Consider the following 16,489-nt stretch of genomic DNA (forward strand, 5'->3'; position numbering starts at 1 on the left):
AGTGGGGAGGTATTTGTTGACCCTGGTTTCTGGGTTTTGTATCTTGGCGGGTGGTGGGAGAGATCCACATTTAGGAAGGAAGCTTATGAACTCATTTCTCTCCAACATTTTATTATGAAAAAAATGCAAACCAGGAAAATCATTTTTGGATTTGTTAAATTAGAGAGTACTTTGGAGTCATCCAAGAAAGATGTCAAGTTAGCTACTGAATAGTTGAGTCTGGAGCTTGGCAAGGACATGTGGGCTGCAGATACACCTTTCTGAGTTGCCTGTGGCTTCCGAACTTGCTCTCAAATTACTTCCTCACAAAAGCCTGTCTATCCTGCCCCTGCACACTAGCTGTGTGTCCCGTGCTACTATGTAGTAGCATCGTTTCTCACAATTATAAACTTGTGTTTGGTTATGTAATGTCTGTCTTCCTAAGTAGAATTTAATCTCTATAAAAGCAGGGACCTCATCTTGTTCAGAGCAGTATCCCCAATACCATTGTTGCACTGCCAGTTGCTCATCTTTTGAGCCACCACTTGGTGTGCGCCATCTTCCTCCTCTCCTGCCCTGGTTCACTGGGGCAATGCTTGCTCTAAGCTATTGATATTGCTATGCCACAGCTGCTCACTAGGGACACAGTACCTACAGCACATCTGCCAAATCAACCTGCTTCTGCAGTCACCCCAAGGATGGAAAACAGCTTTGTGCTTTGACCTCTACCTGGGCTATGCTGTATTAACAGTATTACAAATACTGTATTAATGATTACAAATATTGTATTAATGATAATAGCCAACATGTATTAAGCACTTACCATGTGTAAGCCACTGTGTACAGTGCTTTATAAATTCTCAAATTTTTCCTTACAATATGACCTTATGAAGTCAGTGTCATTATCTCTAAGAAACAATCTTAGATAAATTAAGTTGTTCGATGTCACTGGTGAGAAATAATTTGAATCCAGATCTGTCTGACTCCAAACCTATGATGCCTTGTATATATCCTCAGTGCCTGTCTAGGTATAGTTTTCAACTTTGGTCATTTCCTATAAACTGGAACATGGTCAAACCTGAACAGAGACTTTCACAATTCAGAGGTGAGCCAATTGGCAAAGTCATTGGGTCCAATGTGCTGAATTATGAAAGACTGGACAGACAAGCAAAGTTGTGTATCCATGATACTAGAGGGACTAAACCTCCAGACCAAGCTCAAAGGGCTAGTCCTGGATAATCCTGAGCCTTGGGCATTCTGGATTTCTCTAGTGGGTTCTATGACATCTGTGTATGCTTTCAGAAAAATCCGTTGACATTGACACTTTCTGGAATACTGTTAGTTCTTCTCAAGGCCATTTGCATGAAAGTGATTTATGTTCAGGTCTTATCTTAGTGTTAGACTGTGAGCTCCTTGAAGGCAGAATTTAGATGTTATTTGCATCTGCTCAGAAGCCAGCATACTTCCTGGAATGTTGCCAGGTTTAGCAAAAACCAAAACAGAACATTTGTTGTTTGTCTGAAATTCAAATTTAACTGGGTGTCCTGTGCTTTTTCTGGCAACCCTATTCCTGGCACACAGCTAACCTCAATAAATATTGATGAGTGAGAGGATGAATGAATTTGAGAGCACAGTACCAACAAATGGAGAGATAAACTGGTAAAAACTTCAATTGACCATATAAAAGGCACTCATCTAAATTATGCCTAACAATCACAGAACAACAACACTGTGTCTGGTTAACGTACTACTTTTTAACGTCTGACAATCTGGCTTTGATTGGAGATGCATTTTCTATCCATGCTTTGTCAGCCACTTTTACTCAGTGTCCACGTGGGAAGAATACTAATCTCCTGGTAATGAAGGTGTTTTGTTCCAATCATTTCACATCTTAATTCCGCACATTTCTGATTTCATATGTTTGTTTAATTGTTTATTAGTGTGTACCAGTTGTACAAGAAAATTGATTTTGGGTGGTATATGGGATTCAGTCATTCTGAAGTACAGTCATCTCTGTATCTTCCTTTAAAATTGCCAAAATTGTGCTTTTACTCCAGTCGAACCCTGGGGTTTTGGGTAAAGTCATTCACCGTGATTAAACCATCAGGCCCAATTCTGTTTGGAAAAAGGTATATCTGCAGTTAGTTCACTGACAGTTAATTTAAGAAAGAAAATATACAAACAACTTTCTCATTTCACATTAATTCTGCTGTTGCTCCTTTTTCTCTTAAATTTTTTTTTCTGAGACAAGGTCTGGCTCTGTCATCCACGCTGGAGTAAGTGATGCAATCTCAGCTCACTGCAACCTCAAGCCATCCTCCCAATTAACTGATACAGACACATACCACCATGCCCAGCTAGTTTTTGTATTTTTAGTAAAGATGGGGTTTCACCATATTGCCCAGGCTAGTCTTGAACTCCTTAGTTCAAGCCATTCACCCACCCTAGGATTACAGGTGTGAGCCACCATGCCCGGCCCTCTTTTCCTCTTAACCCTTGACTCCCTCCTCTCCTCCTCCTCCTCCACTTCGGTTCCATGGGTCATAGCTAAGTGTGAGTCAGAGTTATTGGGGGGCTTATAAAGACACAGATTCCTGGGCTCCACCCCTAGAGTTTATGATTCCATAGGTCCAGGGTATAGCCTGAGATTCTGCATTTCTAACATGTTCTCAGGTGCTGCTGCTGCCGCTACTGCTAGTCTCAGAAGGACTCAAAGAATTGTTGCCCTACATCATTCTTTTCCTTCCTCTTCTCCTTCCCTTTCCCCTTTTCTTTCAGATCTATATTTCATGTCCTCACTTTTCTGTTCCCAGAGCAGCATAATACAATAATCTCCCTCTGTCTTGGCCCCATAGATTTGTTTTCCTGGTATTCTTTCACCTCCAATGGGTAAAAGTTAACTTACACTTCCTGTTCAATGTAGTTTAGCATCCTGCTGACGTGTGATGCAGAGATCTCTCCATCCACTTCGGCAATATACGTGTAGAGAAACTGGAAGGTGCTGAACGGGATCCGGGGCAACCCACCATTATGGTCACATGATAAGACCTCACACACTATCTTGAGAGTTTTGGTAATAGTCTATAAAAGTTACATAAAATGAGGAGAAAGTTACTCTTCCAGGCAATATTCCTGAGATCCATTTAGATACAAGAAAGAAAACAAAAATATTCCTCTTATAAAATGAAGTGGGAACAATTTAAGATTCTAGAAAGCTTGAAATTTTTACATTCAAATGTCACTAATTCATTCTAAAAAATATTAAGTATTGGGTATCTTTATTTTTTCTTTCTTTGTTGGAAGACTACTCAAGGAATTAAATTTATAAATTCCTAAATACTTTTAAGATATTTGTTACTTTAGTCTGAATAACCTCACTAAAGGAAGGAAGTTGATTTGCATTCTATATAATTAGAATTATTTCTTATTACCCTCCAATCATATTTCTAAAGGGCTGAGATAAATGGTCTAGCCTATATACTCCAGCAAGATACTATATACTCCAGCAAGACACAGTAGAGAAGGTAAGAGAAGGGTAATTTCCCCAGGAAAATAGAGTCCCAAGAAGATACTGGAAAAATGGTTTTGAACATCAAGCTAAATGTTCCTCTAAAGCATCTGGGCCCATCTAAATAGAATCACCTAGTGCTTTATTTAATATTACATAATACTAACCCTTATATTGCTGGGGAAATATTGGTTGACAATGAGTGCCAGGAATTTTAATAGAAGGGTTACTACAGAAGCAAACCCTCCTTACAGTGAAACTTGAATACTAAAGGAGCATGCTCAGAACTAATCTCATGTCATTAAATAAACCCACCCTTTGAATAAATGATACAAGCGAAAGAGTTGTGAAATGAAGGTCAGCATACAGATCTTGGTGGTTTACTGAAACTGATGATGTACAGATCCTGACACACCCTTCCAGGGATCAGTGAAAGATCAGTCCTGAGTCCTTAGGGGGAGTGAAAAAGCAGCTGCTGTGTCTTCCCACATGATTAGTAGCGGAGACTTGTCCTGCCTTAGCAGTTGATGTTTGCTGTTCTCCTCTCATCCTCTCCCAGAACAGAATGATTACCTAGATGGGGCTTCTCTAACTGTGGTGTGTGTTACCCAGGAGTGTAATCTATGTCAGGAGGTACTGAGGTACTGAGGATATGAATAAACTCTTCCTTGAGTGATAGTTTGACTTGATGGCAAGTAATTTAAACATAATTTGTAATAATTATTAATTTTAATTGAGTTAATATTTAAAATTTGTTTATTTACATTTAATAAGCATTGTTATTTTATGAAACAAAATTTTTGATAAACCACACGATGTCAAAAAAAATTGAGTTTGAGGCAGGCCACGTTCCTTTCCTCTCCCCTGCCCCTGGGGATCCTCTCATGGAAATTGCTGTGAAACACTGCATCTTCTAGGCACTTCCACTTAATTCAGAGCGGGTGGGAGGGCAGGCATGGGCTAACTAGTATACACGAGGCTGTCTGGGAGGATGGTAAGTCATGCATGTGAGTGGGAGAATGGTTTGGGGTAGATTTGCGAGCACACTCTGAACTTTATAATTTCCACCCACAGCTCACCCGTTTCTGTAAAAAAACAAACAAGCAAACAAAAACAACCCTCTGCACCCCTAATGCTTTGTTCTGTTGCCCTCTCCCATGGGGTGCTGGTATGGGCTGAATTGTTCCCCCTAAAATTCATATGTCAAAGCCTCAACCCCAGAACTGGAGAATGCGATTGTATTTGAACATACGACCTTCAAAAAGATAAGTTAAAATGAAGTCAGTAGGGTGTCTCTATAAGAACAGGAGTTAGGGCATAAAGAGAGAGCCACCAGACATGCAGGCACAGAGGGACACAGTTCGAGAAGCTGGCCATTTTTAAGAGAAGGAGAAACACCTCAGAAGAAAGCAATCCTGCCGACAGCTTGTTCCCAGAACTTCTGTCCTCCAGAACTGAGAGACAACAAATTTCTGTTGTTCAAGTCACCAAGTCATGGCAGCCCTAACAAACTAACATAGGGGCTGTCAGCCCTACGCATCAACTTTTATTGATTATTCAAACAACAAACCTTCAAATTCTATTGCCTCATAAGATTTTTAAGTATTTTTAAAGATTTAATAAATGGATGAGTGGATAAATAACTCTTTGGACTGGAGCTATTTGGTAAACTGACATAAATCTAAAGTAAACAGATCTTCATTCTCTTGTACAATATTTTTTTGGGATCTGCTTCACAGACATAATCTTTAAGCATCTTGTGAGCTTCATTTTAAAAGTTAGAGGTGAAAGCCTTGAAATGTAAATCATTTGCTAACAAAATATGTCATTCCTTCCAGTGAACAGGATTATTTTCTACATACGTGATCTCTTTCTTTTTTTAATAATCAGTTCAGTGGAACAGGAGGTGGCATAGGCCAGTCCAGAAGAAGGAGTGCTGAAGGAAGGAGGAATGCAGGTCTGCATGCCATCGCATTCTGAATAATGTGCATTAGATGCAGAGAGCTCAAGATGGAGTAAATGTACCTATTACCTACTGGAGTAAAAATTCTTGTTAGTAGTCTCTTCTACAAGGAACAAACTGGCTTTTCTGAATGGTATAGAGATCCTGTCTTGCTGTTGAATTTGCAAAGGAAAGAGAAATTCTGGGCTTGCCTCTGAGGATATATGAATTAACTAGGATGCAAGGTCTTCACCAGATGGTGACCCCTGACTTAGTCTCAGCTATAACAAAATACCTTAGACTGGGTAATTTATAAACAACAGAAATTTATTGCTCACAGTTTTGGAGTCTGGGAAGTCCAAGACCAAGGAGCCAGCAGATTTGCTCTCTGGTGAGGGCCTGTTCCTCATGAATGATGCGTTCTATGTGTCCTCACTTGGTGGAGGGGGCAACTTTTATAAGGGCACTAATCCCATTCATGAGGGCTCCACCCTCATGACCCAATCAACTCCCAGAGGCCCTACTTTTAAGGCCATCATCTTGGAAGTTGAGATTTCAATTTATGAATTTTGGGAGGACACAAGCATTCACACCGTATCACTGACCAGCCCCACATTTAAGATCCCAGAAACAGTCCAGCATGATAGAAATGAATATAAGGATATTGATTACTGGTTTCATAGGGTACCCCTTATTTACAGACTTAACCTCCAGGCTGACTTTACCTCTAGGGGTTCTTTGACATGGGGATGATGCGGAACAAAGTCAGATATGTCAAGGCCTCTTAGAATTGGAGGAGCTCACTGTTATTCAGAGGTAGGCCTGAGGGTGTCTCAGAGGAAGCAGAGAAGTGGGGATAGAATCACAGGATGTCAGAGGTAGATGAACCTCATGGAACATTGAATCCCACCTCCTTGTTTTAGAAAGGAAGTAGAAAGATCCAATTCACTTCATGGTTTCCCCTCTCCAGTTTGGGAGGCAGGTACATCAGAGGAAACTTAGCATCTACACAGTGGGCTAAGCAGAGGGAGGGTTGGAATTTGACTTTCCAAAGTCACTCTTTGTTACTCTGAGGTATGGGGATAAGGGAAGGGCTCAGACACATCACACACTGGTGAGGGGCTGTGAAGTAGACCACCAGAGCCAGGGAGCAGATAGGACACCCTGGCAAAGACTCAAAGAGGCCCTCAACACCATTGAGAACTGAAATGAGTCGGTCGGGGAGGCATCGTTAGCCTTTCACCAGTCTGGGAGAGACGAGACCAAAACTGTAAGCTGCAAGCAGCTAGCAACCAGACAGACAGGCATTGCCATGGAGACCAGAGATGCCAGAGAAGACTGAGGGCTGTGGGAAATGACTGCTCTGTGGTCCTAGAGTCACCTCTTTCCATCTAAATTCAACTGCCATCTTGGAGAAGAGAGCGTGCTGAGAAAAACCTGAGATACTGGGAAATTTACCGTTAGGCTGTTTCAGTTACTGCATCAGACTAAAATTTCAGGATTGGATTGAATTTATTTATTATTTGACCCTTTGTGGGTGGGGTAGACCAACAAGATCATAATTAACTACAGATAAAATATTAAAGATACATTTTTCCCATATAAATGCTGTAATTTTCAAACTTGTATGTATCTCAGGGATTCTTTCAAAAAACCATGTTTTTGATTCATTTTAAGTTATTTTAACAATGTTTAACAATGTAAGTCCACATATAAGATACCCAAGCTTTAGATATCTATACATATAAACTGATTTCAGCATCTTTGGCTTCAAAACAGTAAAATTGCAGCCGGGCGCGGTGGCTCAAGCCTGTAATCCCAGCACTTTGGGAGGCCGAGATGGGCGGATCGCGAGGTCAGGAGATCGAGACCATCCTGGCTAACATGGTGAAACCCCGTCTCTACTAAAAAAAAAAAACTACAAAAAACTAGCCGGGCGAGGTGGCGGCGCCTGTAGTCCCAGCTACCCGGGAGGCTGAGGCAGGAGAATGGCGTGAACCCGGGAGGCGGAGCTTGCAGTGAGCTGAGATCCGGCCACAGTACTCCAGCCTGGGTGACAGAGCGAGACTCCGTCTCAAAAAAAAAAAAAAAAAAAAACAGTAAAATTGCTTTTCCAATATCAAACAAGTCAAATTTGGAAAAGGCATAAATCTGTATGAACATCCTGCATCCATGGAGGTGTCATGACTAAATTCAGAAATAGCCTTATCTCTCTCTCTCTTTTTTTTTTTTTGCTTTCTTGTGTCTGAGTTTTGCATCTAATTCTGTTTCTTACATAGTTTTCTACAAGATTGTACCCCCTTTAAAAAGAGTCTATTGATATATATTCTAGGTGTCTGGAAGTCTTTTTCTGCAGCTGGCTCTTGGCTGTCTCTGGGAATGTGAATGGAGGGAGTGGAGTGAAAATAAATCTGAGGGCAATATTCATAAATAATCCAAGAACTACACTGTAGTCAGCTCTCCCCAGAGCCTGATGATGGTGTCTCCCTCTGCCCCTCCCAGCCCCTGCTTCTGCCTGACAAGCACAGAAAAGACTTTGCTTTAGAGAGGAGAAGGACAAGGCGAGAAGAAGCATGTTTATCATCAGCCCTGGAGAGTTGACCACGTGTATAGATCCACTGCCCTTCCAGGCCCGGAGGGAGATTGCCCCCTCAGGAACAAAAAACAGTCAAGCTAACTTACAACTCCCAGAGCGCTGCAAGCAAGGGCTAAAAACTTCAGCCACTCGATCTCCTCCGTGAAGCGACCTACATTCATCACACTATTAAACAGATCTGTTGGAAGATTCACCACTTTCCACATCTGGGCCAGCTCCTCTGCATGGACGATCAGTCTCCCAGCAACCTGCAGGGCAGGGGACAGACACAACACAGAGATGTGGGAGAAGTTGAGACAAGGCCCTGAGAAACACCCCACCCCCAGGCCAGGTCCACATCTCCCAGCACATGGCAAGGGGCGGGAGGGGGTGTTAGGAAGGTACAAGATGGCTCTGTGTGGCAGTTATCTTCGCGAATCCTAGTGAAGAGCATGCTGAAATATAATTTATTAATTGTTAAACTTTAGGTGTCAGAATTATGCAAAAGATATACATTTATATTACATTTTAATTTCTGGTGATGCTTTTATCTGCTATTGTATTCCTAAATTGTTTTATTCCTTATATGACAGATAGAACAGCCTGAAAACAAAACCAGGGGGTAGATGGCTTACCTCAGACCACTAATTAATGGTAAAATTAGAACAAGACATAGGTCTCTTTCTTCCGGATTGCACTGAGTTCTTAGCTCTGGACTTTAAATGCATCCCTCATGCTTTCCCCGGAATGATGTGGGGTATGTGGCTGACCTGCGGGGATTTGGTCTGGATGCCTAATGTTGCTTGATCCCAGGTACTTTAGAGCTCTGTCATGTTCACTGCACAAGGTACTTGGTGGATAAAGGGAGGGAAGGTGACTGGTTGTTGGCCACCAATGCAACAAGAGCACAGATGCCCCTGATGAAGTGCTCCACCACCTTTCCTGACCCTCTGATTCTAGTGAAATGCTAAGCCTCTGGGACCAAGGTAGTTAGCCACACCAGTCCTAAATCACCCCTAACCTCTCTGTCCTGGATCATAAAGCAGGGTATGGTGGTGCTCAACCGTATTTCCTGGGAATTGGCCAAACCACAAACTTTCTCAAGCTGGACCCTCCTCGTGCATTCATTCACCAGGCAGCTGCCAGGATGATGTGGCTGTGAAGAGGCTCACAGCCTCTCCCTAAAAGCTAAAAGCTATGTCTGGACCTGGGATAGCCGGGGAGCTGAAATATGCCCTTCCCCAAACTGTGATTGGCATCATATTATGGTCTTGATCAGTAAGGGAGACACTGTCGAGTGACTGAGGGCCTGCACTTTTCTGGAGAGATGAGATTAGCATTGCATTAAACCCCTGTACATTCTGCCAGCTTCAAGGAAACCTGGGATGACCCCACCAATGACTCAGCCTACAGCCTATTTCAAAATTATTCCCATTTCCCCAAGGGAAGGTTTACTTTCAGTCCATGGTTTAGTGTATTTTAGGGTGGTGCTAAGTGGTCAGCTGACTGGCAGGAGAACAGAGGGCTTTCATCTGTACCCACCCAGCCTCAACACTGTGCTACCTTCCCCTCAATGCTGCAGCAGGGCCCTTACCTGAGAATGCAGGAGCTTTAACAGCTCAGGTGTTAGCGCTGCCCAGTTACACAAAGCAACTCGCTCAGACTGCTCTCTCACTGGAGGCGTCTCTCCACGGGACAGGGCCTCAAAATAACTACAAGAAAAAAAGTCAAGAGAGTAGGAGGAGCATCCTATATCCAGTGACCCTGGCTGTTCTAGCAATCCTTCCCCCTTTTTCTGAGGGAAGGAGGTAGAGAAAGGAACCTTTGTGAAGTGGCTTCTATGTGTCATTGTGTTTAGTTCACTTACATATGGGAAAAGCCTGAATGTGTTACTCTCCACTTAGGGCACAGAGAATGCTTAGAGAATACAAAGCTTTGTTCTTCTCTAAGGATGAGGAAGAACCAAGAAAACTTTGGGTATGCAATTCCCTGGAGCATATCAGGTTCAGGTTTTTTTTTTTTCATCTCTGAGAGTTTTATACACGCAGATGTATATTACATATATATATAATCTTGTATACATATGTATTATGTGCATATATGTATTACATATGTATATATAATCTTGGGAAGAGAATTTGGAAGAGAACTAAAAAGTAATGTATGTGAAAAAGGGGAAGACAGCACAGGAATGGTGACTAGGGCCTGTAATCCGGCGACTCCAGAGGCTAAGGCTGGAGGACTACTTGAGCCCAGGAGTTTGAGGCTGCAGTGAACTATAATTGTGTCACTACACTCCAGACTGGGTGACAGAGTGAGACCCCCATCTCTGAAGAAACAAAAAAGGAGGGAAGGGGAAGAGATGGAAGTGTCCTAGGGGTGAATCAGGAAGGGTTTCTGGCCGGAGGTAGTGAGGCTTGGGGCTTTAAGAGGGAAGGGAGAGAGGGTTGTCAGGGCACCCTGCAAGGCTCAGGAGAGAAGACAAGCCAAAGAAGGTTTGAGACAATCTGAAGCTATATGGTGACTGTGAAATAAAACTTTCTCCATCTTCCCTCAAAATTTTTAGTAAAATCTGCCTGCTCCTCAATATTTTGTGGAGTGGACTTTGTTTTGGGGCATTGTGGAACAAGTACTGAGTTCTGTTTCAGGATTGGCATAAGATGAAAAGAGGCTGCCTGCAGCAGGGAATGGACATGAGCCGCTGACATGTGGGTCACCAATGCTGTATGGCAGCGTCTGTCTCCATCAAAGGCTGGTTATTGACGATCCATGAGCCACAAATTTCTGTCCCTCCCTGCTTTTTTCCCTCCATTACTTCCTCCAGATCCAGGTAGTATGTAAATAAATATAGAGGGAATTTAGTAAAAGTCCATGTTAGGGTCAAGCCATACAATGATGGGCTAACCATTGCCTGTCTCAGCCACATAGCAAGGCAGAGCTAAAGCTACATGGACTAAAGCAGTAACTGCCAGTCACCCCCTTGGAGGTCATCAGCAGGAAGGGCAGAAGAAATACATTAAGGCCACATTTAACAACGTGCATGAGAAATCTCTGCACACAGATCAGTGTTGGGGTGGGCGGGGTGTGGGTGCAATGTGACAACAGGAGTGGGGTGTGGCCTCAGGCTTTATAACCAGACTTGGGTGGTATAAATGGGAGGGACAGGGACACACAGCACCTCATTCTACAGAAGTGCTGCCCAGGTAGAGTAACACTCAGCACCAACATCTCTGGACTTCTTGTGGAATTGGTTAGACAACATGGAAATAAAGCTGTAATCATGGATTTCGTTCTTTGGGTTATTGAGCTTCATTTGCAAGTGATCAGGTCCATGGTTATATACATAGATTGCAAATTTGTGTTGTAACACATGCCTACCAGAGGACAAATAAGTATATGTCCTGCCGATGCCTGGTAAGAGGTTTCTTCGTTGACAACATATATGTAGGGAAATTCTTACTTGCAATGGATTAAATATGTATTTTGTCTTGGAAATACTTCGTAGAGTTTTATTCTCTAAAATGATACAGGTTTTAAGTAAGTCACATACAACCATCTGAGCGGTGCTTTTCACGTCTGGATAGAAAGGAGGGTGCTCTTAGGTCATGCCCTCCTTTTTCATTGTGGTTAAACTATAAACTAAGTTTTCATGGATGTCTAAAAAATTATAGTACGTGATACAATATGAGAACGAGCAGGCTACAATAGTGAATGCCTTCTTCCATAAATGTCAGGGACAATACTAAGCAATGTCATTTTGCTTATTATAAAACAGCAGCACAAGGACAATAAAATGAGTTTGAAACTAATGTATAAGATAAAGTCTGTCTATCTGACTATGCCAAAATAAACTAGTCTTCTGATGCTAAAGTTCAATCTTAGAGGCAATATATAAAATTTAGAGTGGAAAACTAAACAGGGCTCACTACTAGGCAAAGCAACCGCCATTTATGTTTCTTTTTATGAGCACCCCTGGCCTATTTTCCTTCCAGTTGTAAAAGCTGCATCCTAATCCAGCCCGGGAGCACAGCACTGGCCCAGAGACTCCGAAAGGCCCCTCTTAGATGACATTTTGTGTCTTCTCAAAGGTGTCCACACTCTCCCCACCATCTGCGCGGTACACCCACTCACAGCCTCAGGCTGAGGACATCTTCTCTTCCCCAACTCACTGGCTTTCTCCCAACGGCCTCCCTCACTCTCCCCTTCCTACTGAAACCCTCCTAAGCACGGAATCATAAAACAGTAAAAATAGCCTGAAAATGGTCCAAGAGGTCTAGTTATCTTCCAGCTCCTGTCTCAAGTCCTGGTTCCCCAGTTTCAAGCAGGCAAGTTTGTCTAAGGAGCAATTTCATAGCTGAGAGGCTTTCTGTGCAAAGCTGCTTCAATCCAGGCCCGCAGCGATTGTTGTGTAAGCTCCATCTACTGAGCAGCCTCTGGATGTCTCTCCTGAAAGAAGGCCCGCGTGTTTGAGGCACACTGTTTTCAGCCATGCCTGAGGACCCCATCACTCTGCTTGGCCTTTCTCCAGAATGCAATGGATACTGTGCGGACATCTTTATGTTGGCAGAACAAATCAGTTCAGAGAAACACTAAAGAAAATAACAATAATTTCCTCAAAGACGAGATACAAAGCGTCTTTGGTTGGGTCCAAGTAAGAGTTTTAACACAGGGGAGGAAGTGTCTCCTTAAAGGGATGAACTAGTTGGACTGGTCCCACCCCATCCACCCAGGGCTGTCGCGTCCCTCCCCCGGCTGCACTGCTGCCATCTAGTGGTGAGACAGGAGAACGAAAAAAGGCAGATTAAGCTTCGGAGATTCCCAGCCCTTCTTTCCACCGGGACTGGGAAAAGGAGTGCAGGGAGGAGGTAAGTGTGCATACGCTGATGTGACGCGGTCACTTAACTCTTGCCGCTTGCCCCCAGGACACGGTCTATTGACCTGGCGTCCTACTGCTCAATCTGGCTCGCTTAGGGGAGGCATCCCATCCTCACCCGACTAGATGTAATATTTATGTGTGGATTTTAAAGCATCAAAACAATGCAAGAGCTAAAACAAAGACGATGCCAGTTAGTCCCGACCGCCTCACTGCAGCCATGGCAACCTCTGCGGTTTTCCAGGACCCTCTCTCCCCGCCCGTCCTCCAAGAGGTGAAGGCGATAAAGGAGCACATACTCGGCCCCCCACTGGATGAGGTCCTGCGGCTGCGCCCGAATGGCGGCTTTGGCAAACTCCTTCAGCATCTTCGGCAGCTCCGGCGGGATGCATGTTGGCTTATCTGTCTGAGCCATCGATTGGTTGGCCTATTCTCAGGAGAAAAAAATACATAAGATGAAAACTTGGACTCATAAGACGAGAGCAATCCTGGACAGGAGGTCACCCAGCCTCTGTTTGACACTCTCAATTTTGGAGACTCCGCAAGACAAATGCATTCTATGGTTACACAACGCCAAGGTTAGAAAGCCGTCTGCTAACCCCTACTTTCTGTTGTAAATAGTTATGTCCTTTACATAAAAATTACACAGCCCTGTTTATTTAAAAAGTGGAGGTCAGCAAAAAATTCCCTAATGATATCACCCCAAAATATTGGATGTCTCCTTACAGAATTTGTCAGTATAAATATATATGTTTGTAAAATTTAAAAATGAGATTATACAAAACAGTTTATTTACTCAAAAGTAGATCATGAACATCTTTGCATGTCGTCCAGCTCTTATTAGCTGGGTAAGAATTGTAGCAAAATTTACTCTGAACCCTCTATGAATTAACATTAGGTTAATTCATTAAACAGCCATTTGATGAGAGTCTCTATAGCTGCATGTTCTTTTCCACTCTAATTGTCAGGCAGAAAACTAGTACATTTTCTCTCAAAAAGTTCCAGGACAAATTGAAACAAAACATGAAAATCCATAAAGTGTATACAGTTCCATCCACAAATAAACAGATCAAAAGATTTTTGTCTGCTTTGAGTAGAGAAAGGGACAGATTAGATATGCTAAAAAGCTGTCCCTCTTCAAAACACCTAGAGGCCAGACAAATCTCAGTACAAGCCTTTCACATTGCCTTGCTGGGCTTGCAGTGAAGTGAGAGAAATCTTCCAGTGGCCAATGAGGTGAGCAAAGTGGAACTTGCAGTACTGGGCAAATGAAGATACTAGGGCTCATCTGGGCAAATGTAGATGGCAGGAACTTGAAGCTTTGAGATAAATGGCCAGGCAGAGTGGGTAGAGACCAAGGATTGGGCTCACAAAAGGCAAATGTCTGGACTAAAGGACTCCCCTTCTGACCTAAACTTGAGACCCACCCAGGGACTACACCCTCAGCTGGAAAAGGTGTGGCTGAAAATATCTGCCTACAGGCGGGGGTAAGCAACAAAGAAACCTGTCTGCATTGCTGCTTCTAGTCAGGAGAGAAACAGTCCCCCAGGAGTTTGTAGCCACGGACTAGTTCTAAGTTTTCAATTTACACCAGCACCAGCATGGCTGGGAAATTCCAAGACAAGAAACTAAAGTGGTCTTAGGTTGGTGGGACTTCATGACCTTTTACTTTATTTATATTCTTTTATTTGGAGGAAAGGATGATAAAATAATGATTGATTTTAGACTTAGAAAAGTATTAGAAAAGTTTTAACAGTAATATAACCACTAAATCTGTAGAGAGGAAAAAAGGAAGTTTTTAAAAACACAAAAAAGCAAACAAAACATGCCTCCCAATGTGAAATGGCAGCCCAACATATACCTGCCAAGTGCTGAAGAATATTGGTCTTAACATAGACTATAGTCTTGTTTCTAGAATCTGTCATTTGGTTTTATTGGTATGGGCTAAACAGGGCTTCCGTTTCATAAATGAAAGTCTCCAGTTACATGAATGAAGGGCTCCAGGTCAGAATCTCAGAGGGTTTCTGTGAGCAGCTTGGAACCAAGCACAGGCAACTGCACATCCCTGTTTGGGTTTGGAATTGGAGGTGGTGGGTTTGGGATGTGGTTACTCTTGTTTGGAATGCATTCTCCTCCTATTAACAGGTTAATTCTTCCTTTGGAGGTCTGCTCAACCTTCCCTGACCACCCTGTCAGTTCCATTGCACATACCCTTTCAGAGCATCACTTACCTATTGCTGCTGTGATTCTTTGAGTAACGTGTGCCTCTCCCAGTAAACTCCACGGCAGGGTTGGTCAGTTTTTGCTCACCACACCATCCCAGTGCCTAGCCCAGTGCCTGGAACTTAGTGTTCAATCGATACTAGTAAAAATGAACGCATGATAGCAGTCCATGAGGTGCTAGGTATAAAAGAAAGCGTGATAGCAGTCTGTGAAGTGCTAGGTATGCCCATTGGTCCACCTGACAATTCTCCCAAAGTTATTTTTATATCCCTGTTGCTGATGAAAAAGCAGAGGTGTGGCTCCTCCGTGGAGGGCTCTGATTCCAGACTCTTGAGTCTCCCTATCACTGTCCTCCGGGTAAGAAACCGTATAATGGTATTCTGGGTACAAAATACGCACACAAATTGGCCAGAAAGCCATAATCCCCAACAGTCACGTTCTCTTGAAGATCTTGCCTGCCCCTTGCTCTATGAACAAGGAGAGGCTCAGAAGCCAGGGGCGTCCTGCAGGGCTCCTTGCTCAGGCCAGTGCAGCCCTCGGGGCGCTCAGAGCCCTGCCCTCCCTCCACTACCCCTCGGGGTGGCTACCTCAGGCTCGCTCCCAAACCGGCTGTCTGGCCTCAGGCGAGAGGTGTGGGGAGAGACCCAGTGCCTCACACCCTTCTTCTCAAGAAGAGCAGTAGAACCTCGGCGGGGAGGGCAGCAGCGGCCAGGGGTGACAGCAGCGGCGGGGCACGACTGCCGTTGGCGTTAGACGTTAGCGCTCCGCCTTCGCCTGGCAAACCCTGCGCGGGCTCCGCTGCCAGGTCACCCGGGGTAGGGCCGGGCGCGACGTCACAGAGCCGCCCCGCCCCTCCTGCAGCGACAGGTTCCCAGGGTCCCGCTAGGGCGCTGCTAGGGGAAGCTGAAAGCTGCTTTTGGCTTTGCTGGTGGTGGAAGGACCAGACGGCCTGGAGGGTTAAGGACAGGGCTGGGGGCCTTAGGAAACCTGGGCTGGGGGGGTTGGCCGTGGGGCGGAATGTGTAGCCATTGACCGTGCGCTTTTGTAGGTGAGAGAGGGGAAGTGGAACTTGATCTTTGGGTTTTTGGAAGTTGGCGGTTGGGAGTTCTTGGGGATTCTTGTTACCACCCTTTTTTCCATTTGTTTTTTTGTTGCCGGGATTTTTTTTAGTTGCTTTACACACATGTACTCATTTCATCCTTACTGTCACCCCGTGAGGCAAGTACTGTTGTTATCCCCATTTTTACAGATGAGAGAACAGCCCAGAGAGGTTAAACTTGTTCAAGATGTCAGCAAGTGATAGAGTCAGGATTTGAACCTGGGTTGTATGGTCCCAGATACCTCACTCTTGACCTTATAATGCTAAGAAAGGGGGATGGAGTGGATAGG

General features: G+C 43.9%; 1 protein-coding gene across 1 annotated transcript; it reads right to left on the minus strand.

The window, feature by feature from the left end:
- Nucleotides 1-1,883: 1,883 nt before the first annotated feature.
- Nucleotides 1,884-15,912, minus strand: ROPN1B (rhophilin associated tail protein 1B). The gene is made up of 6 exons (XM_011950761.1): nt 15,688-15,912; nt 13,177-13,304; nt 9,599-9,716; nt 8,112-8,273; nt 2,885-3,060; nt 1,884-2,094 (listed from the first exon to the last, which is right to left on the minus strand). The coding sequence occupies exons 2-6, from the start codon at nt 13,290-13,292 to the stop codon at nt 2,028-2,030; spliced, it is 639 nt and encodes a 212-aa protein (XP_011806151.1). The 5' UTR covers nt 13,293-13,304; nt 15,688-15,912; the 3' UTR covers nt 1,884-2,027.
- Nucleotides 15,913-16,489: the final 577 nt, after the last annotated feature.

The sequence above is a fragment of the Colobus angolensis genome, unplaced genomic scaffold, assembly GCF_000951035.1.
Source record: "Colobus angolensis palliatus isolate OR3802 unplaced genomic scaffold, Cang.pa_1.0 Scaffold31, whole genome shotgun sequence".
NCBI lineage: Eukaryota > Metazoa > Chordata > Mammalia > Primates > Cercopithecidae > Colobus > Colobus angolensis.

What these genes read in the sequence shown, in the direction of transcription:
- ROPN1B (XM_011950761.1), bottom strand. Translation starts at nt 13,292, where the DNA reads ATGGCTCAGACAGATAAGCCAACATGCATCCCGCCGGAGCTGCCGAAG. An exon ending in CTCATCCAGTGGGGGGCCGA is followed by an intron (nt 9,717 to 13,176) that starts GTATGTGCTCCT and finishes TTTTTCTTGTAG; the next exon opens with TTATTTTGAGGCCCTGTCCC. An exon ending in AACTACATTGAACAGGAAGT is followed by an intron (nt 2,095 to 2,884) that starts GTAAGTTAACTT and finishes TTTTCCAAACAG; the next exon opens with AATTGGGCCTGATGGTTTAA.